The sequence below is a fragment of the Corythoichthys intestinalis genome, chromosome 15 (genome assembly GCF_030265065.1).
Source record: "Corythoichthys intestinalis isolate RoL2023-P3 chromosome 15, ASM3026506v1, whole genome shotgun sequence".
NCBI lineage: Eukaryota > Metazoa > Chordata > Actinopteri > Syngnathiformes > Syngnathidae > Corythoichthys > Corythoichthys intestinalis.
This window is the reverse complement of record NC_080409.1, coordinates 51,137,764-51,165,348: the sequence shown is the minus strand read 5'-3', so window position 1 is coordinate 51,165,348 and position 27,585 is coordinate 51,137,764. Positions and strand designations below refer to the sequence as shown.

General features: G+C 39.4%; 1 protein-coding gene across 3 annotated transcripts in view; it reads right to left on the bottom strand.

Annotated features, from left to right (window-relative positions):
* asap2a (ArfGAP with SH3 domain, ankyrin repeat and PH domain 2a) overlaps nt 1–27,585 on the bottom strand; it is a 119,125-nt gene that overhangs the window by 69,298 nt on the left and 22,242 nt on the right. For all 3 annotated transcript variants that reach the window (XM_057860328.1, XM_057860326.1, XM_057860327.1), the window contains exon 2: nt 12,569–12,641. In XM_057860328.1, coding sequence (XP_057716311.1) covers nt 12,569–12,641 — 73 coding nt within the window. The remainder of the gene's footprint in view (nt 1–12,568; nt 12,642–27,585) is intronic.

The following is a 27,585-nucleotide window of genomic DNA, read 5'->3' as shown; positions in this document are numbered from 1 at the left end:
CACCGGTAGGTTAGCCTTTCAAGGAAAAAGAGAGGAGGAGCATGTGAAAATAAAAAGGTGAGCTCTAAAACACACCTGGAGCGATGACTCACACAAACAGACAGTACATTAAAAGCAGTCAGACATGTGTCAGCTTTATAGATAGAGCTTGATAACATCATGTCTGCGGCTCAGCGATACGCTCGGTCTTATTAGCTGAAAGCCTTTGCGTCACTGAGTGCAGAAGACATCGAGCAAATCTAATTTAAGACAAGGTCAAGTCACACAAGGCTTTCACCAAAACAATTTACAGCGTGTAGTAGTGTAAAAAAAATTTTTGTTCCAACTCAAGATGCTATTGCTGAGTTATTCATCAGCTACTAACAAGCTCCCTGCAGCAAAATCTCTTGCTCACCTTTCACAATCTTCCCCAAGTCTCCCGCCTCCTTCATGGCCTTCCGGTAACTTGTAGCTAATCTTCGCCAAGTTCACTAATTCATTCTTCTCCTCCATGCTATCTTCTGCTCACTTTTTCCCTCATCAGCATTACTCATAAACATCCTCCAGGAAACGGCAACTCAAGGACAAGGGGGAGAACCCGCTGAATGTTGAAGCAGTTGCTGGTAATACTCCCTGTGCTGATTAGTCATGCTTTTTAGTAGGGGTGTGATAAAATATCAAAATGGTGATATGTCATGATACTTTGTGTCCCAAAAGGTTATCGATATGTTCCTGCCAAGAATCGAGATATCGCTTTAAAAAGGTGTCAATGTTGGGAAAAAAAAAAGGTTGCTACCAAAATTATCCACCATCATAGTGTCTCAGTTAACTCTAAGGCTGCTATTGACGGTGCTCGACGCCCGATCCATTTAGACTGGGAACATTCGTTCATTCGAAACCAGAGCATTCACAGTCATTCTGTCCGGTTTTCCAGGTCACTAAGGCTACATTCATACTACAGGTCTTAATGCACGAATCCGATTTTTTGTCATATCCGTTTTTTTGGCGTGCCCGTTCAAACTGACTTTGTCCATTGAGACCGTTCAAGTATTACGCATGCGCACTAATTCGGAGTCTGACACGCGCTGAGCATGAAGACCCGCATGCGCAGAAGCATCAAAACAAATGACACACGTCATCCGTCATTCCAGGGATATCATATTTTGCTTTTCAAAAGGAGGACACAAATAACAGACATAAATAATCCCCGTTTAGGCTTATATTCAAAGTTTATATGGATCGATAGCATGCACGCACTGTCCCTGCATGTCACACACACATATGCACAGTTTGCCCAGACTCTCGGCCGTGTAGGCAATGTTGAAATATTGCTCACTTGGAGCAAAGAGAAAACTGAGCATTCTCGGGTTTATCCTCAACCCATTTTTATTTTTTATGACTGTTGTCAAGCCCAGCCCTTCCCCAAAAGGCGTCTTCACTGCAAGCTAGGCGCTAATAACGCACAGCGGCACCGCTACGTTAAGCGTCTCTCTCGCTATTTGATGACGTAATTGCTGCATGAAATCCGATTTGGGAGAGTGGACAGTACAGACCGCCGCAACAGTCTGGAAAAATGTGGCCCAGATCGGATTTGAACCACATACGAAAGTGACCCAGATCGGATTTGAAATGGTCCAGTTCTATGCGACTTGTCACGTTCAGACCGTCAAGTTAATGCCTCACTCAAGTCGGAAAAACACGAAAAAATCGGATTCGTGCATTAAGACCTGTAGTATGAACGTAGCCTTACTGTTCATTTTAGGGCATTTACAGGTCGTTTCCTGTTGAATTGGAGTCACTGCCTAGTAAGAGTGTGACAATATCTCGATACAGCGATATATCACGATATTTTGCAACCCGATCGGTTATCGATATGCTCCCGCCAAGTATCGATACTTTTATTTGACATATTGGCCATTGGATGCTGTAAACTGCTCAATGTTTGTTGAGCAATTCCTTGGCGGTCAACTAGGGGCGCTCAAGAGTGGCGGTGAAGGTAAAATGCGCACAAGTCGTCTAGAGAAGAAGAGAGGAAGCTCCAAGTGAGTTGAAAAAAATAAAAAAGCTTCTTGAGAACGGTGAAGGAAAAGTGAGAAAAATATTGCTACAAATCACACATGTGGACACACTTTACATTTTACACTAACAAGAAAGGAAGTAAGGTGAACAAGGACTTTGCTGTATGCAAGAATTGTCTAACAAAAATAAGGTTCACTGTCAGCTGGTGACGAAGTGGACACGGATTTCTTCACTGCTTTGCTTTCATCACTTGAGGTAAGAAAGTTTTTCAATGTACTTGTAATTGATTTTTTAATTTACATAAATTATTTTGATGACATTTGGTGTTGAATGATATAAAGTAAACCAGCACCCAAAACTGGATGAATTATTAGATTTATATTTTACAGCAATGTTGCACTGAAAAGGTGTCACTGTTTAATAAATGACTTAAACAGTATTTTTTCTATTTTGAAAAATCTTTTTTTTTTTCTTTTTTCATTTCAACAGTTGTATGGTAGAATATCCTGTATCAAATTTCTGACCAATATATCAATAATCGCTGTATCGTGATATCGTGAGATAATCGTTATCGTGAGCCTTGTATCGCAAATCGTGTCGTATCGTGAGGTGCCCTGAGGTTCCCACTCCTACTGCCTATTCATTTGGGTGATTCCCAGGTCACTTCCTGTTCTGTAACTCAACATAAACAGGAAGTGATCCATAAAATACCCCAAAATCAACAGGTAAATGACCTTAAATGGCCCAAAATGAATTTTGATGTCTTCTTCAGGCAATCATCTTTGTAAATCTCCCTGGAACGGCACCAAACTAAAGTTCCAGCATCATCACCTTGTCAAAAGTCAAGAATCTGCATTGGACAAGGTGTCAAGAGTCAAGAATCTGCATTGGACAAAGTGGTGACGCTGGAATTTTTGTTTGGGGCTGTTCCAGTGAGACCTTAAATGGCCCAAAATTACCTAATTGCCTGGCATTGGCTTCCACTGACGGCCAAAGACGATCAATCCGTTCGAAGTGAGAGGGATGGCAGCGAATGAACTGCCACCGTCCCACTTCAAATGGATTGGACGTCTACTAGTGATAAACTCATTCCAATTCACAGCAGAAGCTTGTTTTTCTGTTTATTAGTTGTTTGTAGAATATCCTAGAATGATTTCCTGACCAATGTATCGATAATCGTTGTATCGTCAGATCATCGTTATCGTGAGCTTTGTATCGCAAATCGTATCGTATCGTGAGGTACCAAGAGGTTCCCACTCCTACTTTTTAGCATACTCTCTGGGGAACATGAGGAAAATTTCATTGTGTAAACACACAAGAGGTTCTTCTCCATGTGTGAACTTAAAGCATCATTTACTGTCAGTCATCGCTTTTGTAATGTTGGGATTAGTGGAACTTCTAAAGTTCAAACATAATGCTGTACTTCAATTTCTGCTGTATCTTACAGGCTTTCTACAGGTATCAGCAAATCTCATTTAATGCTTTTTAATGCCACGTTAAACAAATTTAATGCCCATGCCTAACCACAGATGGTTTAACACAGACACAACGTAAGTAGAGTTGTCCGATAATGACTTTTTAACTGATAACCGCTATCCCAATATTGCCGAACTCCAAAAATCTGATACCGATATCAAACCAATACCAACATATGCTGTCGTGGACTTAACATACTAAGATTAATTGTATTGTGATGCCACACAGGATACTTGAACTCATTTGCTCCCAAAACGTATAAATACATTCTATTTTTACCATAATTTCCCCAATATAAGGCGCACCCGTGTATAACGCGCACCCCAAATTTACTTGTAAAATCTAAGGAAAATTATTGTACCCGTGTATAACGCGCACCCTAATTTTAGCACCAATAAATAGAAGAATACAAGAAAACAGAGCTCATGTAAAGATACAGAAATGTCATTTTACTGACTGGTGAAACACAGCACAAGCATAGCACACTGGTAGTTTAAAACATTATCGTAAACTGATAATATGTACGGTCATAATATGATCTGACAACTTCTTCAACTTGCCAGAATCCAGGAGAAAACAAAACTGATGTGACTTTTCTTTTCAAATGCTGCTGTATAACTTGCTTGTTTCATCATGATGAATAAATGTTTCTTCCATGGATTGATACGGTAAAACGAAAGTGAGAACATAAGTCGGAAATTGCTGTCGACACGACAGTAACAATAGGAACTATTGTTATTTGAGTAAGACAGATATAGTTGACGGACACAGAAAGTCTGTGTTGTGTTACGTTTGTTACGGTCCGTTTACAAGTGTATTTTGGGGGGAAAAAATGCGCGATATATCTGGGAAATTACAGTAATTGTTTCAGTGTCCCAAAGACGTATTTATACGTCTTTTATGTTTTCTTTTTTCACAAGAAACTTCTATGGGTTCTGATTCAACTTCGCTCCAAAGCACAACTCTGAAAATCCATTTTAAAGCAATAAAACTGGCCACTGGAGGGCAGTAGCGCATTTGGTAAGACCTGCAACCCGATTTAACGGAACGAACGGCCAGGCCGCAAAGCCGGGGCACCGGCGAAAGACGATCAAATGGACGCACGGGATGCCAGGCGCTGGACGACCGAGCAGAACGGCCGGGACCACCAGTGCAGCGGACGATGCCGTTGAGTCCGTGCTGCTCGCCGAGCAGAGACAGGCGGCGATGAGGGAAAAGTTTACCCGGCTATCGCGGCCATTACAGTGTCATCTCTCAGTTAGTTATGTGTAAATAAATAGTTACTTTGCTATCAAAAGCTCTATTTGTCTTATTGTTTATCTTATTTTGTAAAAGAAAACATTATTCAGATGTTTGGGATGTAACTAAAGCAAAAAACAGCTGTGTTAAAGTCAAAGTTATGTTTGAAATGTATGCTTTCACAAAAAGCTCAATTTCTGTTTTTTCATCAGAAATTGGAAAATTGCTCAAACTAAGCTATTTTCTAATGCTGATTTCTAAAGAATGGAATAAGATATGAACTGATCCTGCTGAAAGAAGAGAGTCTAATCTTTCTTTTGGTGGGTTCAATGTTTATATAGCAATAGAACAGAATTTTATGTGGGCCTTGCAAAATCAGTCAAAATCCAGTAAAACGGCCGGAGCGAAGGGGGTGGCACCGGTGAAAATGGCTGGGAGTGAATGCGTTAATAATGATAAATGTAACAACTTCAAGGTTTTCAATAAACATTATGTGAAAAATAAGGGGAAAAACTTCAACTGAAGTTATGGAAAAAGTGTCTATATTGCACCACCATATACAGGGTTTCCCCTATAAAATAAAGATTGTGGCGCACCGCCACGCCATGCAAATGAGTATTTTTTTTTCTTTCTTTTTAAGAATTAGAGGTACATTGAAATCAAAATAGTGCGAACATTAGTTTTTTGGACCAAGTGCAAGTGCAAATTGCCCATAAGGCACTGCCATATCACATATGGCTCACAAAGTGCTTCTGGCTCAAAATAACAACAAAGCCACACAGGTTCAGTCCAGTGATAAGGTATGTCATGTGTTTATAAAAAGTTTTTAAAAAATTTTTTTTTAATGTGGTCGTGCTTGGAACGGATTCAGGCATTTACATGCAAAACGCGTCAATTACGAAATTTTCGGGTTACGAGACGACATCCAGAACCCATTAATGTCGTAAGTAGAGGTACCACTCTATATGTTTTATACTCCGCAACACTCCCGGAAATTGCAGAAGAGGTAGTACTATAACATGTCTGGAATTTTTGTTCAAATCAAACAGAAAAGAAAAAAATTCCCAGATTGGGACTCTTTATCGGCAGATTCTCAAAATCAGACATCCCTAATATATATTTAGCGACGTACTTCTCATTAAAATTAATGCAATGGCCCAAATGTTATCTTCTAAACCTAAAATAGCATGAACGTGCTTTCATAAATACTCTTCTGCATGTTTATGTTTGACTTAGAAGAGTGAGTAGACCAAAAGACAATGACCACACAGCGTTTCACGTAGGTGACCTGTTTTTATTATAAACATATGAGACTCCGGGAAGATTTTTGTCATGCAGGCTCTTGGTTAAACTGTACCAGCAGCCAAGTGGCTTATGTTTTGTTTTTAATGTCAACACAGTGTCACATTTTGTTGTCACAGCTCAATATTGTTTGCAATGAAAGCAAGCGACTCCGACCTGCTCTTAAGTTGGCGTACACTAGTGGTGGGAACCTCTGGGTAACTCATGATAGGATACGATTTGCGATACAAGGCTCAGATGAACCATGATCTCATTTAGGGCTACAACTATCGATTATTTTAGTATTTCATTAATCAATGAACTAGTTAGTTTGAATAATCGAGCACTGGAATAAGGAACATAAAAAAATTAAAAACCTGAGGTTAGCCTCAAACGGTATAAAACCATAAATAAATGAGGATCTGAGTACAACAAAAGAACAATTGGCTAACTTACGTAGCAAAGGTCCGCTAGCTTAAATGCTATGAAATGCTAACTTTTTCTTTTTTCACAATGCTCTTAACAAATGGTTCAAACATATATGCCTACAAAAAAAACGGCTAATTATACCTATGAAGTAAATTGCGAATGCATTGGGAAAAAAAACATTAGCTCAAACAAAAACTTATTTTGGTCTTAACAGGGAGCAGCTGGATTCAGCCATGTGAAATGAGTTACGTCGTATTCAATGTCGCCTAAAGAGGGCGGTGTAGCCACCCAAATCAATAAAGCTAAATGCAAAACACTTTCCAAACAAACCATTACAACACCAATATAATTAAATGAATATTCGAAGCAGCAAAATTTTTATTTACAGATTTTAAATGGACACAGCAATTGCGTGACAGAATATCGCGATATATCGCCGAGTCGATTTTTTAAAAAAACCCTACTTCAGACGGACTGGACGTCTATGGCCGTCAGTCTATGGCCGTCAGTGAAATGCGAACTTTTTTTTTTTTTTTTTTTTTTTTTTTTACAATGTTCTTAACAAAACGTTCACACATTCCCACAAAAAATATGGCTAAATACAGTATGCCTATATACTAAATTATGAATGCATAAAAAACATCTCAAACAAAAACTTAGCTTATATTTTTCTTAACGGGGAGCCATTGGATTTAGCCATGTGAAATTAGGCAGACCAGAGGGCAGTGTATCCACCCTAATCAATAAAACTAAATGCAAACACATTAAAATAAACCATTACAACGCCACTTTAGTTAAACGAATACTCGAAGCGATAAAATTAAATTCGAATATTTTTTTCCAATCGTATACTCCAGTTAATCGATTAATCGTTACAGCACTAATCTGAACCTTTAGGAATTCTCACATTTCTGCATAAAATCACCATAAAATGTGATCTGATCTTTGTCAAAATCACACAGATGAAAACAACAGTGCTTTAACTAAAACCACCCAAGCATTTGTAAGTTTTCATATTTTAATGAGGATAGTATGCAAACAATGACAGAAGGGGGAAAAATAAGTGAACCATCACTTACTTACGAGTCTGATAAAGACTTACAGAAATCACTGGCACAGTCCAATATATCTGTGCACACATTAACAATATGTAAAACTATAGCCAAGAATAATGTTCATGAGAGGACTCCACAGAGGAAGCCACTGCTGTCTAAAAAAACATTGTTGCTCGATTAATGTTTGCTCAAAAGCACTTGGACACTCCACAGAAGTTCCAAAGAAAATATTTTGTGGAACGATGAAACCTAAGTTGAATTGTTTGGTAGTAACACAACGCCATGTTTGGAGAAAAAACTGGAACAGCTCACCAACATCAACGCCCCATCCCCACCATGAAGCACGGTGGAGGGACCATCATGATTTGGGGCTGTTTTGCTACATCAGGGCCTGGACAACTTGCAATCATTACTGGAAGAATGAATTCAAAGGTTTATCAGGATATTTTGCAGGAAAACCTGAGGACGTCTGTCAGACAGTTGAAGCTAAAAAGAGGATGGATGCTGTAACAAGACAATGATCCAAAACACAGAAGTAAATCAACTTCAGAATGGTTTCAGAAGGACAAAATACACGTTCTGGAGTGGCCAAGTCCAGACTTGAACCCCATTGAGACGCTGTGGCATGACTTGAAGATAGCGATTCATGCCAGACATCCCAGGAATCTGACTGAATTACAGCAGTTTTGTAGAGAAGAATGGGCCAAGATTAGTCCTGATCGATGTGCCAGACTGATCAGCAGCTACAGGAAGCGTCTGGTTGAAGTTATTGCTCCCAAAATGGGGGGGGCACAATATATTAAATGTGATGGTTCACTTACTTATTTTCCCCCCTTCTGTCATTGATTGCATACTATCCTCATTAAAATATGAAAACCTTTAAGTGTTTGGGTGGTTTTAGTTAATGCAGACACAGTTTTTTCCATCTGTGTGATTTTGACAAAGATCAGATCACATTTGATGTTGATTTCATGCAAAAAATGTGAGGAATTCCAAAAGGTTCAGGTACTTTTTCATACCACTGTATGTCAGAATGTGAGGTACTGCATGATCACTTGTACAACTTACTATCCAAAATCTAACTATTTCCTTTTGCAACAACAATCAAGCCTTAGTTGTCTATGATTCAAAAAGCAAAAACGCTCAAATTAAACAGACTCATTATACGGTATCATGTGTACCCTACTTTACTCAATACAAACAATGCAGACTTCAAGAGGAGTATTTAAAGGGAAAACCAGCAAAGAGTCTAGCGATGTGCGTTAATAAGTGACGGGAGGTGAGAGCAGGCGCGCCTTAGTAGCCCTCCCAGCTGTTCCTTTGAGAGTCCGGATCAGACAGCTGGCGCGGGGACCACAACAGAGCTGGTAGTGTTCGCCGAAAGACGTGCTCAGCACATTGTTCGCGTGACTCTCACCCTGGTTCCCTCTCTTTCTCACCATCAGCAGGGGCTCTGTCAGGCCAAACAAAAGATGCTGGAAAACACTCAGCACTGGCATAGCCAATAAGCTTCCTAACAAGCACACACACAGTGTGCATCCTACGACTGTCTGAACTGGAATATGTACATGTTTTGAGTACTGAGGCTTTCTTTGTGTAGAACTTCTAAAGGGGAGAAAAAGACACCCACTTTGAGAACGCAAAACCTGGGTGCAAGTAAGACAGTACCGTATTTTTCGGACTATAAGTCGCACCTGAGCATAAAGGCCTTTTCACACTAGCGTCAGCCCAGTGTAGAGCTGAAATGAATACTCGAGCAACTCGAGTTTAAAAAATGATCCGAGTAATTTTATTCACTTCGAGGAATCGTTTAATTTTGCCAGCTTTAAGCATCACATTTTGCCCGGACTACTTTTAATGCGGGACAATGCGCTGACGTCACTTGCGTAGAGGAAGAAGCCCCCCCCCCCAAAAAAACTTACTGCAGCCGACAGCCGCTACAAACTACGTCGACGTTGCTAAAAACTACGCCTGCATGATGCTAATGTGGTAGCAGGTGCGTCTCATGCGCTCTCTCATCTATGAGATGCGTCTCATAGATATCGCATGCATTTAGGACTAGATGCGAAATGACAGACTAGGCCGCGTCTGGGCAGCGTTAGTAAACAGCCGCCATCTTTAAGCAGTAGATTTCTCATCGTTACTGTGACTCGCTCACGTAACGTTAGCCCTTCGGAGGGCTAGGTTTCTATTGATTATGACCACTGTCGATGTGTGGCTAACGTGTCTTACATACAAGCTTTATTTAATCTGTAAAAACACAGCGCTGTAGAGTGATGAGGGTGTAAAAATTCAAACATAATAAAGCGAACTGTCAGTTTTAACTCAGTAGTCATTGCTGAATAAAACCCCAAGTAGCACTGGTCCCTAATGTGCTCCAATACAGCAGGTATCATACATTTATTTTGAACACTGCAAAAACACAAAATCCTATCACTACTTACAGTTTAGACTAACTTAAAACTTAACTAGAACTTAAAAATAGCTTGACACAAATGGAATTTAAATTAAAACACGGGGGAAAACACGTAGCTTTCAAGTGATGTGTGCTATCAAGCGTAATTACATTTTTAGGTAAGAAATTTTTTTTTTTTTTTTTTATAAGATCTAGAAGTTTTTTGAGTGAAAGCAGTGGATTTTTTTCTAGTCACATCTGAGATGCAATTGTTGGCTGTTTTCAACAATGTACATCGAAAATAAAGACTGACTGAAAATGGTTCATTATTGGATTAAATGTCTTTTTTTCTCATGTATATTTATAATAGCTCTTTACCACAAAAAAAAATAAATGTTTTATCCGATTACTCGATTAATCGATAGAATTTTCACTCGATTACTAAGATATTCGATAGCTGCAGCCCTAGCCCAGTGTGTAGAGTAGTAGACCCAAGCGCAAAACGGTAGGAGGAACGTAACCTGAGCTGTCAGGAAGTGAAAAGCGGCAAGCATATTTACTCTAGTCCCAAGCACCAATGCGTTTATTTTTCATTGTTGTACAATAAAGAAAAAAAAAATCCTATTGCAAGGAGTAAGGGGCATTATAATAGCCATGTAGAGAGTTTTACTAGCATCGGCGAGAAGGTGAATAGCTTTTTTTGTTGTTGTTTGTGAACTACATTTACACACAAAAGAGCATCGATGTACCATTTAGCTTAGCAAGCAGAGGAATGAAAGTCATTTTTCCAGTGTCCCAGAGCTCACGAAACTTTTAAAAAGCGCATTTATCAAGTTTTCATCGGCCGTGATTTGTGTATATGCTCCCGCCGAAACTATGAGAATCACTGCAAATTATAGTCCGAAAAATTTGGTACTTGCTGATTCACCATACATTAGGGCTGGGCGATATGGCCTAAAGTACGTATGACGGTAAACTGAGCAGATTTGCCTCGATAACGATAAATACGATAAATTCGCCCACGCGGACTGTAATATAATTTGAAAATCTGAATCAATGCGTGTTTCTCGTTGATTTATTTCCCAGATTTCAATTTAACATATCTAAACAATTGTACATGCAGTCTAAACATTAAGTCTATAAAATTTCTTGTAAACCATAAGAATTCAAGTATGAACATTTTGTAACAGCTTGTATGACTTGAACAATGTACTACATTATAAAAATCAGTGCGACGACTGTGCAAAAATGTCATTGTAACACAAATGACAGTTTGAACAAAACACTTCAAACAGACAACTTATTGTTAATGGCTGCTGTGAAATAATTACTCAACATTCAACTTCAAGGTTTAAGGTTTTTTTTCCCCAGAGCATTTTTTAATACATGCACGCACACATGCACCCCCCCACACAGACACACAAACACACACACACACACATTAAAGCTATATTGCTCTTTTGCCAATGAAACATTTAAGATTTTATCATGGCAGTAATGATATAGAATGAAGCAAGCACGTACAGAAAAATAGCTGTGGCCATGAAACGGTCATATTATAGGCTTCACTGTTGCATTATAATTTATGCTGAATACTTTACCCTCATAAAAGATATCAAAGAAATCACACACAGATACAAAATAACGCGACATACTAATTGCTAAACGTTTATTATAAATTGCTAGCGTTAGCCGGTGGCCTGGCTACCAGTAGAAAGCACCCTCTCCTGACAGTGTGAGAAACAGGGAGGAAAGCGGCTCAAAGCACGTTTGGAGGCCGCCAAGAGCCTACTTAATGTCAGGTGAAAGTTTGGCGAAGCTCCCTTAAGCATCACGTTTGCTTGTAGCAATAGCCGCTAGCATTAGCCTACCGGGATTCTGTTAACCACGTAACTTCATACGCAAGCACACTGACTGCTTTCTTAAAGGGGAATGAACATAGACGAACAACAAAGAGTCAAAGCGGGATGAAAAGACTATGTTTTCTTGTTTTATTAAATTAACGAATTTACCGACATGGTCAAAATTACGTCGGTCATCGTGAAGAATTTCGGAAACTGTAAATTTTCGGTATACCGCCCGGCTCTACCATACGCTACTGTCTTGCAAACCTCAACTGTCCAACCACTTCTCTGATCATCTGATGTTCAAGCCAATCAGGAGAGAGAGGCGGGACCTGCGGACGTGACCAGGAAGCAAATATCTGCTTGAATGCAATGTTGGGAGTGCAAAGCGATTCTTGTAGATAATTCAATTTCTGAAGTTTTGTCAGAAATACACTTAAAATACACTCATTACACTCATTAAAAGAAGAGTAAAGAAAAGCTGTTCCTGACAGTAAACAATGTTTTTGCCCTTCTGCAAACCAGTCTGCAATACTGTAGCTTAGTGTGCATTGGTCGCGTTCTGATGGCGAGCCAATCAGGGGAAAGAGGCGGGAGATTCAGACGTAACCAGGAAGGATCCTCAAAATCAGGTGTCTTGGACTCAAACTCTCTTGCAAAAATATGTGATTGGAACAACTCTAGTTCAAAGTATAATAAAACTTGCAAATATCAAGGTTTTCCCCCCCCATAGAATTTAATTTATTGGTTTCTTTCACCAAATATGCACATAAACCGATTGTTATTTGGTTCAAGGAAAAACAACATTGTCTTATATTTGTTGCAGAAGCTAATAAAAGTAGCAAACTCACCCAAACCAGACGTGTAGATGGCCTTCACTGACTTTTTCATCTTGTACAGAACACTACGGTCCACATCTAAAGCCTGAAACGGAGACAAATGAACACAACAAAATGTGAACCAAGGAGGATTCCATCCAAGTAAAGGTCACTTAGATTTATAGCGCAGATTCCGGGAAATTACAGTAATTCATGTCGTCATTGTTTCTCCAATGATACGGTTTTTCATTTCAGAAGTCTACACAAAAGTTGCTGTTTTGTACTTGACACTCTGGGCGCATGTGGAGGACGCACTCTGTGCACTGCAATCACACGGACTGCAAAGTAATACATTATTCACAGCAGAGCTATAAATAGACACGCGTTCCCCACAGTTATTGTATTGAATGGGATGTGTGTGTAAATGTGAAAGCTCCTACGGAAACAGTAGTATGCCGTTTTAACACTCACGAGAGACAAATGTGAGCAAGTCCAGTCCGAGAATGTCTACTCATGTAGCTTAATTAGGTCACTAAAATAGTAAAATGTGTAGTTTTGTATTGGCTCTTAGCAAATACAACTGAGACAATGTGCCACTGTACCTGTGACAAGGGAGTGAGTATAAGCAAAAGTGGAGTTTTGTTGTGCTCACAGGGGCAGGCTTTTCATACGTTAAGTACAACCGCTCAAGCAAGCAAAAACTGGTGCCATGTTTACCTAACCATGCTCCGCCTATTTGCCTAACATGTACGAGATTCTCCAGTCCAGACACTTTGCGTACAGGAAAACGCACAAAGACTTGTATTCAGCTGCAATATTCACATAGTACTGTACGCTACACGCACACATACATTACAAGATATGAATCTGTTAGTATTGTACAGTGCTGCAACGATTAATCGCTTAACTCGAGCCATTCGATTAGAAAAAAGCTTTGAATCAAATATTGCCGCTTCGAGGGTTCGTTTCATTAGGTTGCGTGGTTTGTTTTGAAAGTGTTGCATTTAGTTTAATTGATTTGGGTGGATACACTGCCCTCGAGTGGCAAAAGGGAACATGCCATAACTAACATGGCGGAATCCAGCTGCTCCCTGTTAAGACCAACATAAGGTATGCTTTTTTTTTTTTAGCTAACATGTTTGTTAATGCATTGGTTAGTTAGTTTAGAAGTGTATTTAAGGTTTTTTTTTTTTTTTGTGGGAATATGTGTTTGAACGATTTGTTAAGAACAATGTAAAAATAAAAAAATAAAAACTAGGCCTGCAAGCAGGACTGAAGGGAGCCTCGCAGTTTGGCGCAACTCGGATGTCACTCAAGCTGCGCAACTCAGACGGCACGCAGCTCAGGATTGTGGAAGATCATCGTCCTCTCATCATCTCATGAGAAACTAACATGTGCTCAAAACTTCTTGTTGTGGGCATGGCTGACAGAGAAGGTTTTGATATCCTGAGTTGAGAAATACATTCACACATCTTGGTGAAAAAACCCCTATTGAGGAAGGTCCAACAAAAAAGGAGGCGCTACTGAGCTGTGCAGCCACGCCCTTATTCAAAACCAAAATGAGTCTTTTAATTGGGCCGATTCAATTAACTGTGCCAAATTCCATGGCTCTGCAAGCTGCCTAAGTCCCTGAAGGGATGCATTACCTTTTAATGGTGAACAAAGGAATGTCATGGCAACAGAGAGAGACATGTGGACATAGGCCTTAAAATATAGTATTACAAAAGCTCTTGTAGCTACACTGACCAACCCTAAAGGAACTGGACATGTATAAGTAAAATGAGTGAGTTTCTGTTGCCAAGAGTTGGCGCTGTAGGGTTGATGCAAATGACCCTTCCAGACCCTTAAGGGTAAAACACTCATCAAACACGGGAAGTTTGGCGCAGATACGTATGTTGTATATCTAGCCAAGTTTGGACTCTTCTGCTTCAATGAAACCTCAATATTTTTTATCAGGCACCGGACTACATACCTTAAGGCTCCCTGGATGCAGGTTACCGATTAATTGATTTTTTTCCCTTGGAGGAGGAGCCTGTCACGTAAAAAAAGGGCGTTTCCTGTTCCTAGCAGGGGGCACCAGGCCTAATTGGTAATATTTTAATGCAGTCGTGTTCAGGCCGGGATACCTCACATACATGCCAGATATAAAAACAATTGAACCTTGGATCAGGGAGTTATTAGTTACTGGTGCTGCAATGATTAATCGATTAACTCGAGTACTCGATTAGAAAAAAAAAGATTCAAATTAAAATTTTGCTGCTACGAGTATTAATTTAATTAAAGTGGCGTTGTCATGGGTTATTTTGAAAGTGCTTGCATTTAGTTTTATTGATTTGGGTGGATACACTGCCCTCTAGTCACACTGCCCTCTAGTCTGCCTCATTTTACATGGCTGAATCCAGCTGCTACATGTTAAGACCAACATAAGCCAAGTTTTTGTTTGAGCTAATGTTTTTTTGATGCATTCATAATTTAGCTCATAGGTATATTTAGCTGTTTTTGAGGGATTATGTGTCTGAACTATTTGTTCAGAGCATTGTAAAAAAATGTTAGCGTTTATAGCATTTAAGCTAGCGGACTTTTGGTATGTAAGTAGATCCTTATTTATTTATTTATTTTTATACCTTTTGAGGCTCAGCTCAGGTATTTTAATTTTTCATGTTCCCCATCTGCTTACTCGATTATTCGAACTAACTAGTTCCTCGATTAATCGACTACAAAAATAATCGATAGCTGCAGCCCTATTAGTCACATATTGAATTTAGCATTTTGCCCCAAAAAAAGCCGACTTTGGCAACCCGCCCAGGTCAGGCCTGTAAATGGAAACTCTCAGTTTTGATAACTTTAGATATGTCTCATGAACAGTCACCAATTTTGAGGAGCATTCAACTAAGAATTGTTTTGAATCCTGTTGGAAAAATGAAGTCACAGTGTTCTGAAGCTGTTTACATTCCATTCTTTTGCTCTAGATAATGCCATCAGCATTTGACCTCATCGTTTATTTGTGACTGCAGACTAATTGGGAGAAAAATTATTATTTGGGACAGCCCTAGTCATAACCCAGGGACTATCTGTATAATGTTAGTATACATTATTCTTGGAGTAACTCCAACCGAACTTCAAAAGCAGAACATAAGTACAAAAATCTGGATTCTAATTTTTCTTTATCTTCTGTGTTTGTTGTAACTGAAGGATATGCATTGCTTTTCACACACCTCATAAGATCAAATGTCACATATCAGCTAATGATCTCTATGAGCTGGCCTATGGATTGGCTAAACCTCTGCTTGACCGCTATGTGAAGCCTATAATCACTCTCTGAATCATTTTGACCAGTTAAAGCTGTAACACACAGACGTTCACACAATCGCAGCAGTGCAAAGGCAAACTCTCCCAATGTAAAAGGAGAAATCACTTTCTCATATTTGCACTTTGCGGGCTTGAACCAAGATGGCAAGTGACTCGACCCTCTTGTTTGTAGCGCAGGCCCCGCTCTAAAGTTAGCCGGTTTTAACCCAGAAACTATTCCCAGGGGAATTCCACTGCCTGGGAGGCTTCCAAAAAGTCAGGAGAATCTTCACACAATAAAACAGCTTGACAAAACACGCCTCGTCAGCGCTTCCCTCGATAGCGGCTTGTGGTCAACAGTTCAGCGTATCTTTTACTCAACTAGAATTATGCGTGACATCATGATGACTATTAACATTGTGGGCACCATCTGTTGCGAGACATTTACATGCACGGTAGAAGCGTTGTTCGCAAGAGCTGTTGCCGTGGAGATCCATTTACTTCAAGTTTCGGAGTAATGCCTGTTAAGTGAGTGGGACATTTACTCTAAGTGCATGAATTCAGAATGTGTGGTCAATTACTTTGAGCGTGTAATTTATCTGAAGCGCATTATCTCCCAAGTCATTCTAGTGAAAAATGATATATAGCGGTCCTCTCAGTTTATGGTACAAACGTGCAGAGTTTTGAGGATATGAAAGAGGAGTCGTCAGACAGTCCTGGCAGCAATCCCTTCATCCTAGGGTAGAGCAGGCAAGGCCAATGGATCATCAACCACTCCTCAGGACCCAGGGTGGTCCTCCAGCCCATCTGAGTCACCCCAAAACAAACTTTGGGAACAGAACGGGGGAGCGTGCAACCGTCCCCTATTACTACCCGCCAGTTCGTACATCCAGATGCAGCCATCCACCAGCGGGGACCCAATGGATCCCCTAAGGCCCAGCATAGAATTGCACTCTAGGCCTGAACAATATTGGGAAAAACTATCATTGCAATTTTTGCGGGTTTGCGATATATTGCGAATTTGCGGTAGTATATTTACGGTGGCTGAGAGGTGTCAGGCGAAATGCAAAGTCCAAACACTTGGCAAATAGAAAAAGCACGAACCCCAATTGCAAACGCTTTGAAAAAGATAAAAAACACGAATGCAAACTGACACAACACGATCCCCAATTCCTAAAGCGCAATCGCAAATTGGCAAAAGCACGAACCCCAATTGCCACAACACTGCAGCAAATGGCTCGCAGCACGAATGCAAATTACCACAACACAATCCCCAATTTCTAAAGCGCGATTGCAAATTGGCAAAAGCACGAACACCAATTGCCACAACACGACAGCAAATGGTTCGCAGCACGACCGGAAAAGGCTCGCAAGACAATTGCAAAGACGATGACCCAGAAGTTAAAAAAATAATAATAATAATAAAAAAGACGACAGTTTGTATATTGCTATATGTGCTTTGTGACCATCTCTACGGGCCTCAGTGAAGTTGCCCCCCCATCAGACGCAAATTTATATAAAAATGATGTTAATCGTTTGTGCTGCAACTGTTTTGTAGATACAGTATTATGCTTTTATTGAGATATTAATTACGAGTGCGGACGTCACTTGTAGCTTTTTCTTAGCTTAGCTCCCGCAGCTAACGGAGCGTACCAACTCTCTCAATAACAACGAACGTAGCGCAAACAAATTCGGGTACATTTTGCAGTAAATTAGGGGGCTTGAGATATTAATTTCGAGTGATGACATCCCTCTAAGCCTCCAAGCCTTCACCTGCAGGGAAAAGTTTACACGGCAGACGCGGCGACAACGGCGTCATCTCGGCGACAACAGGCGTCATCTCTCAGTCGTCATGTGTAAACAAATTGTTACTTTGCTATCAAAAGCTCTATTTGTCTTGTTCATTATGATATTTTGTAAAAGGAAAACAATATTCAGATGTTTGGGATGTAACTAATGCAATAAAAATTGTTAAAGTCAAAGTTATGTTTGAAATGTATGCATTTACAAAAAGCTCATTTTCTCCGTTTTTTCATCAGAAATTGGAAACTTGCCCAAACTAAGCTATTTTCTAATGCTGATTTCTAAAGAATGGAAAAAGATATGAACTTACTTTTTTTCTGCTGAAAAAAGAGAATCTAATCGTTCTTTTGGTGGGTTCCATGTTTATATAGCAAAAGAACCGAATTTTCTGTGGGCCTTGCAAAATCAGTCAAAATCCAGATAAACGGCCGGGAGTGAAGGGCCTTGCTCTGGTGAAAATGGCTGGGAGTGAATGAGTTAAATGCTATAAAATGCCAATTTTGTTCTAAATGCTCTCAACAAATCGTTCAAACATATACTCCCACAAAAACTGCTAAATATGCCTATAAACTAAATTACGAATGCATAAAAAAACAAATACTTACCTTATGTTGGTCTTAACAGGGAGCAGCTGGATTCGGCCAATTGAAATGAGTTATGTCATATTCTACGTTGCTACGAGAGGGCAGTGTATCCACCCAAATCAATAAAACTAAATGCAAACACGTTCAAAACAAAGCATTACGACTCATGGATGGTGACAAAAATATATACAGTATATATATTATATAAACCGATTTTTTTTTTTTTTTTTTTTTTTGACACGGCCACGTTGTGTTGAAGAAACGTAAGCGGCGATCCGTTGCCGACCGTTACGGTACGTGACGTCACCATTTTGTTTTGGTAATACTTCACTCGGATCGGCCGAATGATTTTGTCTGTGTTAAATTCTGCTTTTTTTCACTCTTCATAAAGCACAGAATTTAGTTTCTTGAACTCATTTGAGTCAACGTTTATTGCAGCTCCGCAACTCTGACCATAACAAACGTAAGCACAGAGAGTTCGTGTGTCCGTCAACTATATCTGTCCCTCGGGAAACTCAAACCCAAATAACAATAGTTCCTATTGTTACTGTCGCGTTGACAGCGATGAGCTCTCACGGATTTCCGACTTACGTTCTCACTTTCATTTTACCGTATCGTACATTTATTCATCATGATGAAACGAGCAAGTTATACAGCAGCCTTTCAAAGAAAAGTCACATCTGTTTTGTTATCTCCTAGATCCTGGTAAGTTGGAAAAGTTGTCAAATCTTATTATTACCGTAAATATTGTCAGTTTATGGTAATGTTTTGAACTACCAATATGCTATGCTTGTGCTGTGTTTCACCAGTCAGTAAAATGACATTTCTGTATCTGTACACGAGCGGTTTTCTTGTATTCTTCTATTTATTGGTGCTAAAATTAGGGTGCACGTTATAAACGGGTACAATAATTTCCCCGAGATTTTACAAGTAAATTTGGGGTCCGCATTATACACGGGTGTGCCTTATATTCGGGAAATTACGGTAGACTGAAAGCAGCATGAGAAAACTGGAACCCATGCTACGTATATTATAGACCACAGCAGCGCCATCCAGCTGCGTTGTTAAACTGTTATTCTCCCCTCCTTCATCTGCTGTCTAAGACATTCCTGAACAATTGCATGCTGGAATGAACGACAGACAAGAGACCTGGCCTCATTGTTTGCACCACCTAAACTACCTGCGATGACAACATGTCTGCAGGATGGTATCCCACCCACTTTCCTCAAAGCCCCAGTCGGTTCTGCGTGAACATCAACAAATGCAAACGAACTAAAAGCCACACCAGTTCAAAGCAGTGCTCCATCTGTAGTATAAGCACCACGTGAAAACACATGGTCTGAAGTCACTTTACAACACTTCTATTAACCTAAGTCAACCCATTAAGATTCCCTTCAACGGCAGTCATGTGATTAAACAGTCTGCCACATGATGTAGAAGACGGGTAAAGAAAAGGAAGCAATCTGGTATTTTATTGGTACACATGTGCTATGGAGACATCTTGTAACCTTTACCTCAATGACTTGCAAGATGTTGCAAACAGACTCAAAATGTGCGAGGCACTAAAACTATAGTATATACAGTGGGGCAAATAAGTATTTAGTCAACCACCAATTGTGCAAGTTCTCCTACTTGAAAAGAATAGAGAGGCCTGGAATTGTCAACATGGGTAAACCTCAACCATGAGAGACAATGTGAAAAAAAAAACTGAAAATCACATTGTTTGATTTTTAAAGATTTTTTTTCTAAATTAGAGTAGAAGATAAGTATTTGGTCACCCACAAACAAGCAAGATTTCTGGCTGTCAGAGAGGTCTAACTTCTTCTAACGAGGTCTCACGAGACTCCACTCGTTACCTGTATTAATGGCACCTGTTTTAACTCATTATCGGTATAAAAGACACCTGTCTACAACCTCAGTCAGTCACACTCCAAACTCCACCATGGCCAAGACCAAAGAGCTGTCGAAGGACACCAGAGACAAAATTGTAGACCTGCACCAGGCTGGGAAGACTGAATCTGCAATAGGTAAAACGCTTGGTGTAAAGAAATGAACTGTGGGAGCAATTATTAGAAAATAGAAGACATACAGGACCACTGATAATCTTCCTCGATCTGGGGCTCCATGCAAGATCTCACCCCGTGGCGTCAAAATGATAACAGGAACGGTGAGCAAAAATCCCAGAACCACATGGGGGGACCTAGTGAATGACCTACAGAGAGCTGGGACCACAGTAACAAAGGCTACTATCAGTAACACAATGTGCCACCAGGGACTCAAATCCTGCACTGCCAGACGTGTCCCCCTGCTGAAGAAAGTACACGTCCAGGCCCGTCTGCGGTTTGCTAGAGAGCATTTGGATGATCCAGAAGAAGACTGGGAGAATGTGTTATGGTCAGATAAAACCAAAATAGAACTTTTTGGTAGAAACACAGGTTCTCGTGTTTGGAGGAGAAAGAATACTCAATTGCATCCGAAGAACACCATACCCACTGTGAAGCATGGGGGTGGAAACATCATGCTTTGGGGCAGTTTTTCTGCAAAATGACCAGGACGACTGATCTGTGTAAAGAAAAGAATGAATGGGGCCATGTATCGAGAGATTTGGAGGGAAACTCTCCTTCCGTTAGCAAGGGCATTGAAGATGAGACGTGGCTGGGTCTTTCAGCATGACAATGATCCCAAACACACAGCCAGGGCAACAAAGGAGTGGCTTCGTACGAAGCATTTCATGGTCCTGGAGTGGCCTAGGCAGTCACCAGGTCTCAACCCCATAGGAAATCTGTGGAGGGAGTTCAAAGTCTATGTTGCCCAACGACAGCCCAAAAAAAAATCACTGCTCTCGAGGAGATCTGCATGGAGGAATGGGCCAAAATACCAGCAACGGTGTGTGAAAAGCTTGTGAAGAGCAACAGAAAACATTTGGCCTCCGTTATTGCCAACAAAGGGTACATAACAAAGTATTGAGATGAACTTTTGGTATTGACCAAATACTTATTTTCCACCATGATTTGCAAATAAATTCTTTAAAATCAATGTGATTTTCTGGGGGTTTTTTTTCCACATTCAGTCTCTCAAGGTTGAGGTTTACCCATGTTGACAAGTACAGGCCTCTCTAATATTTTCAAGTGGGAGAACTTGCACAATTAGTGGTTGACTAAATACTTATTTGCCCCACTGTACGAGGGAGGTCCCAGATCCGATCATGTGATTGGGAATTAGGCCCGATCACATCATTTTCAGAGGATCTAAGTCGGGTAAGAAAGATAGGTTTTCAAAAAATATGTTCATATTTTTAAGTATTAACTCTGGCTGCCATTGACAGCAATAAAAGTCCATTCCATTTGGACTTGGAGGGCTGGTCCCGTTCGTTCGGATGGATTGGATGTCTATCAGAATAGAATAGAATAGAATAGCATAGAATAGAATAGAACCGAGAACCTCTTGGTACCTCACGATACGATACGGTTTGTGATACAAAGCTCACGATAACGATGATCTGACGATATGGCGATACAACGATTATCGATACATTTGTAGAGTATCCTAGGATGATTTTCTGACCAACAGCTAATAAACAGAAAAACAAGCTTCTGCTGTAAATAGGAATGAGTTAATCACTAGTAGACGTCCAATCCATTTGCAATGGGAAGGTGGTCCCTCCCACTTCAAATTGATTGAACGTCTATGGGCGTCAGTGGCAGCCAATGCCAGGCAATGAGGTCATTTTGGGCCATTGGGCGGGTAGTCATCACATGACCCCTCTTAATGTTTTTGTTTTAATAAAATTTGTACAACATTCAATCAAAAAATAAACTTGTAGCTCGCCATTGTTAATGTCAATTAATTACCCAATGGTGCTGAAACCCATAAAATCAGTCGCACCCAAGCGCCAGCAGAGGGCGACAAAACACCCAAAAACACAAGTAACTAGTGCACATGACACTGTGCTGTCATTTTAATCTGTTTGAGCATGGCATGTGCGGTAAATGTATCAAATATTTTAATGTGATTAATTAAAAAATTAATTACCGCCCCTTAACGCGATAATTTTGACAGCCCTAATATTAATGTGATTTTTATGATCTTTATGTGATGTAAACTACTTTGAATTGCCTTGTGTTGAATTGTGCAATATAAATAAATTCGCCTTGCCTTGCCTTGAAATTGGATTTGGATTGTATTTCTGAACAAGTGTCTGATAAAAAAAGGGGGGGTTCATTACAGTCTGCCTCCTCCTTATTAGATTTTGTTGTTTAGTTTGTTTAGAGAATATAAATGAGTCATTGACATAGTTTATATCAGTGCTTTGTCCACATAAAAGGCAATCAGCATTTTTTCTTTTAATTTGAATGAACAGGACTTTTGTCTGATTTGTGCACTGAAAAATAATTTTCATGTTTTAAACTCAGAACTAGGGTTGTCAAAATTATCGCGTTAACGGGCGATATATATTTTTTTTTTTAATTAATCACGTTAAAATATTAGACGCAATTAACGCACATGCCCTGCTCAAACACATTAAAATGACAGCACAGTGTAATGTCCGCTTGTTACTTGTTTTTTTGGTGTTTGGCACCCTCTGCTGGCGCTTGAGTCCAACTGATTTTATGCGTTACACCATGAGTGAGCATGGTGTAATTATTGACATCAACAATGGCGAGCTACTAGTTTATTTTTTGATTGAAAATTTTACAAATTTTAATAAATCGAAAATATTAAGAGGGGTTTCAATAAATTTCTTTAACTTGTACTAACGTTTATCTTTTAAGAACTACAAGTCTTTCTATCCATGGATCGCTTTAACGTAATGTTAATAATGTTAATGCCATCTTGTTGATTCATTGTTATAATAAACAAACACAGTACTTATGTACTGTATGTTGAATGTATATATCCGTCTTGTGTCTTATCTTTCCATTCCAACAATAATTTACAGAAAAATATGGCATATTTTAGAGATGGTTTGAATTGCGATTAATTACGATTAATTAATTTTTAAGCTGTAATTAACTCGATTAAAAATTTTAATCGTTTGACAGCCCTACTCAGAACCTATATTAAAAACTTTAACAAGTTTTATGTACAGGTCCGATGTATTTGTTTTTTTTTCATTAAATGCTGAAAAAATACATTATCATGGCATATTGCTATAGTTATATAAAATAGCCCATATCGTGAGAGAAGATTTTTCCCATGACGCACACCACTACTTTCTAGTATAAGTTTCCAGCTCCTTAGCAAGCACTATGTGGGGAGCAGGAGCTCCACAGCCTGCGCAAGTTGCCAAAAGTCACGCCAGGATGTCAACATCAGCTGCAGTGCTAAAAGAAAACAAACTTTCATGTTCACTGCTGAGGCCTTTTGCATTTTACAAGGTTAGAGAACCTGGCAGGCCCATTTGTTTTGTTTGGTTTTCCCAGGCCACTGAGGCATTTCCACCAAGACTTTTGCATCATTCTGAGTAAAAGTTGAGTTATGAGCATACTTCAATCCTATCTGTTAGATGATGAAATGCAAAGGCAGCAGAGACCCTTGTACACTTTGAGTCGAGCAGCAGGTAACTCATGAAAGTACATTTGGCGGGACCAAATGTGCTGAGGAAACAGTTGACCTCACCTTGGAGACTCGCTTTGGCTCTCTGACGTGAACATATGCGTAAACCCCATGGTGTCGGACTAGCAGCGTGAGCAGTTACTGCACTTTTAAATGGAGCATGACAGTATTTGGGAGAGTTGCATGGTGTGTGCATGTCAAAACAGCTGCAATATGAAGTAGGGGCGTGACAAAATATCAAATTTGTGATGTATCGTGATGTTTTGTACCCCAAAAAGGTTATCGATATGCTCCTGCCAAGAATCGAGATATCATTTTAAAAAGGTGTCACTGTTTAAAAAAAGCAACCAACAAATCTCTCACAGGAATTGTGTTGTTGTTCTCAATGGTTGCCATTGACGGCGCTAGACCCCCAATCCATTGGGACTGAGACGGGCGAATGAATGTTCATTCGTTCGAAACCAGAGCATTCGCAGCCAGTTTTTCCTATTATGCGGCATTTATAGGTCACTTTCTGTCCATTTTAGGGCAGGTCTACAGGTCAGGTGGTCAATGAGCCGAAGGCGTGAAGACCAAAGCCCCTTTCAAACTTACATCCCGGTAAATTCCCGTGTAAGGTGACACGGGATTTACCCGTGTCATTTGTTTCAGACATGGGGAGATATCCTGGGAATAACCAGAGTTGGACACTTTCAGACTTGTCTCGGGCTGCAGCTATGGAATATTTTAGTAATCCAGTATTCGACTGAAAATTGTATCGATTATTCGAGTAATGGGATAAAACATTTTTTTTAGGTAAAGAGCAATTACAAAAAAATATACATAAGAAAACAAGACATTTCAGCAAATATTAAACCATTTTCAGTCAATCAATGTCTTTATTTTCAATGTACATTGTTGTAAACAGCCAACAATTGCATCTCAGATGTGACTGGAGAAGAAAAAAAAAAAAGACTAATGGCGTACCGCATGCAGGCTATTTTTAGACCGTGACGTCGCATCGTAAAGCGGCAGTAAAGCCTAAGTGGGACATTATAGACCCGCCCTCGCATATACCCAACGTAAAAAGTGCTACTTTTCGCCGGTAATCTTTCAAAAACGAACATGCCGATCACGCATTGCTTTTTTGGAACTTGTAGAAACGACTCTAGACATTACGACCATGAAGGATGTTTTCTTCATACGTTCCCGGAAACCAAAAACTCGGGAGGAAAAAATGTGAAGACCGAATCAACTTGCGCGGACTTTAACACCAGCTCGGCGAATCCATTCACGTTTCATATGCAGTAAAAATTATGTTGGGTTGGCATGGTCTTTCAGAGGACAAAGAGGTAAACCACTTTTATATTTTTACTTTATTTTTTTAGCGTAACGTTGTGCCGTACTGCTTCTTTCTGACAATGAATTACCTGAAAAAAATTACAATGGTATCTGACTGCCACTGTTACCGTTTCTGTTATATATATATAAAAAACAACTTTAGTAAGGGGGAAGTGTAAATAAATTATAGGATTAAGATGTGTTATCAATTTAAAAATTAAAAGTGTTCGTTGGCTGTCACTGAGTAGCATTTGCGATCGCTACACAAATCTAACTAAATTACCCCCAAGAACGGTAAGAGACGTAGGACAACCAGAGGATATATAAGAAAGACAGGGCTGATGGTAAAGGATAGCTTGTTGAAACCGGAGAATGTCACTGTCAGTCGCGTCGATAAAAAAAAAAAAGCTAAAGCTATGCTTAGGTCGGCTCGTTTTTTTCGTCTTTTTCAGCCTTCGACACTAAAGCCATCTCTTTAACTGAACATTTTTATGTTCTTCCACATCTATGCCAGTCAGTTTGGCACCAGGCACATCATTTTCGGAGAGAATTGGTAGGTTTAGCGCTGTAAACATCTCCTTCGTACACGATTTCCATTCATTTCCTATTAGGGACAAACGGTGGCTTGTCCTTGCTTTAGCTAACGGCGGCTTGTCCTTGCTTTAGCAACAGTAGCTAATGTCATGAATATTAATGAGTGGAAGTGACGCGTTGCTTGCGGTACGCCATTCACTAATTTCACTCAAAAAACTTCTAGATCTTATTAAAAAAAAAAAAAAAAAATCATATTTCCTTCCTAAAATGTCATTACGCTTGATCACACACATCACTTAAAATTTAGGTGTTTTTCCTGCGTGTTTCAATTAAGTTTCTATTTGTGTCAAGCTATTTTTAAGTTCTAGTTAAGTTTTCATTTAAGTTAGTCTCAACTGTAAATCTTGATAGGATTTTGAGTTTTTGCAGTGTTCAAAATAAATGTATGATACCTGCTGTATTGGAGCACATTAGGAACCAGTGCTACTGCGGCTGAAAGCGAGGAATTTCTCCTTACATTTTTGGGACATAAAAAATAGCTAATACCCTATGACAGAAAATCTCTGTGGTTTTGAAACCGTGACGTTTTCATACCACGGTATACCTTGAAACCGGTAATCGGCACATATCTATTAGGCACTAATGCTACTTGGTGTTTTATCCAGCAATAACTACTGAGCTAAAATTGACAGTTAGCTTTAATAAGTTTTTCTTTTACACCCTCATCACTCTACAGCGCAATGTTTTTACAGATTAAATAAAGCCTGTTTGTAAGACACGTGAGCCACGCATTGTCTGCAGTCATAATTAATAGAAACCTAGCCCTCCGCAGGGCTAACGTTATGTGAGCAAGGCACACTAACGTTAATGTTATTTATTAGCGCTGAGAAGTCTACTGCTTTAAGATGGCGGCTGTTTACTAACGCTGCCGAGTCTGTCATTTTGCATCTAGTTTTATATACATGTGATATCTATGAGACGCATTAGACGCTACCTGCTACCACCGTAGCATCATGCGGGCGTAGTTTTTAGCAACGTCAGCAGTTTGGAGCAGCTGTCGGCTGCAATCAGGTATTATTGCTACTGCCTATACAGAAGTGACGTCAGCGCGTTGTCCCGCGTTAAAAGTAGTCCGGGCAAAATTTTCATGATGCTTAGAGCTGGCCAAATGAAACGATTCTAGGGCTGTCCCAAACGACTAATTTTCTCCCGATTAGTCAGTCGACTATTTTTATGATTAGTTGACTAATCTAATAATAAAAAAAATATTATCATTATTTTTTTTTTTTTACTAATTTAGCAATGAAATTTTTGTTGACGCTTATCAATTCATAAAACATTTTGGAACCCTAAAATTATTTCTTAAAGTACAAATAAAAACGTAAATAACAATAATAAGTCACAAATAAACAATGAGTTCAAATGCTGATAGAATTAACTAGTGCAAAAGAATGGAATGTAAACAGATTCAGAACACTGACTTCGCCTTTCCAACATGTTTCAAAACAATTCTTAAAAAAAACACCTAGCATTAATATTATAGTATAGTTCTATATATAATAGTATCATAATAATTAGAGTAATTATTCATTGCCAATAAGATTTTTCATAAATGGTGTCATTTTAAAGCATTTTCTTAGTGTAGATTCTGAATTCTGAAGTATGTGGGATCAGTTCCAGAAATCGTTACTTATATGACGAACATGACATGCTTTTATTTTGAAATGTTCACTGGAAGTACGTTTGCTAAACAGCTAACTTCAGTTTTACACTCCGCAAAAAAAAGCACATTTTGTCATTGCATGTAGTGTCAGACTGTCAGTGATATATATATTTACATATATATATTTTTTTTTTCTTCTTTTTTTTCGTTTGCAAATGCTGTTAACCAGCGATTTTTCATGTTTGAAGTGTCACCTTTTAACCGCAAGTTTGCTTTCACGAGACGACTGCCAATGTTTTATA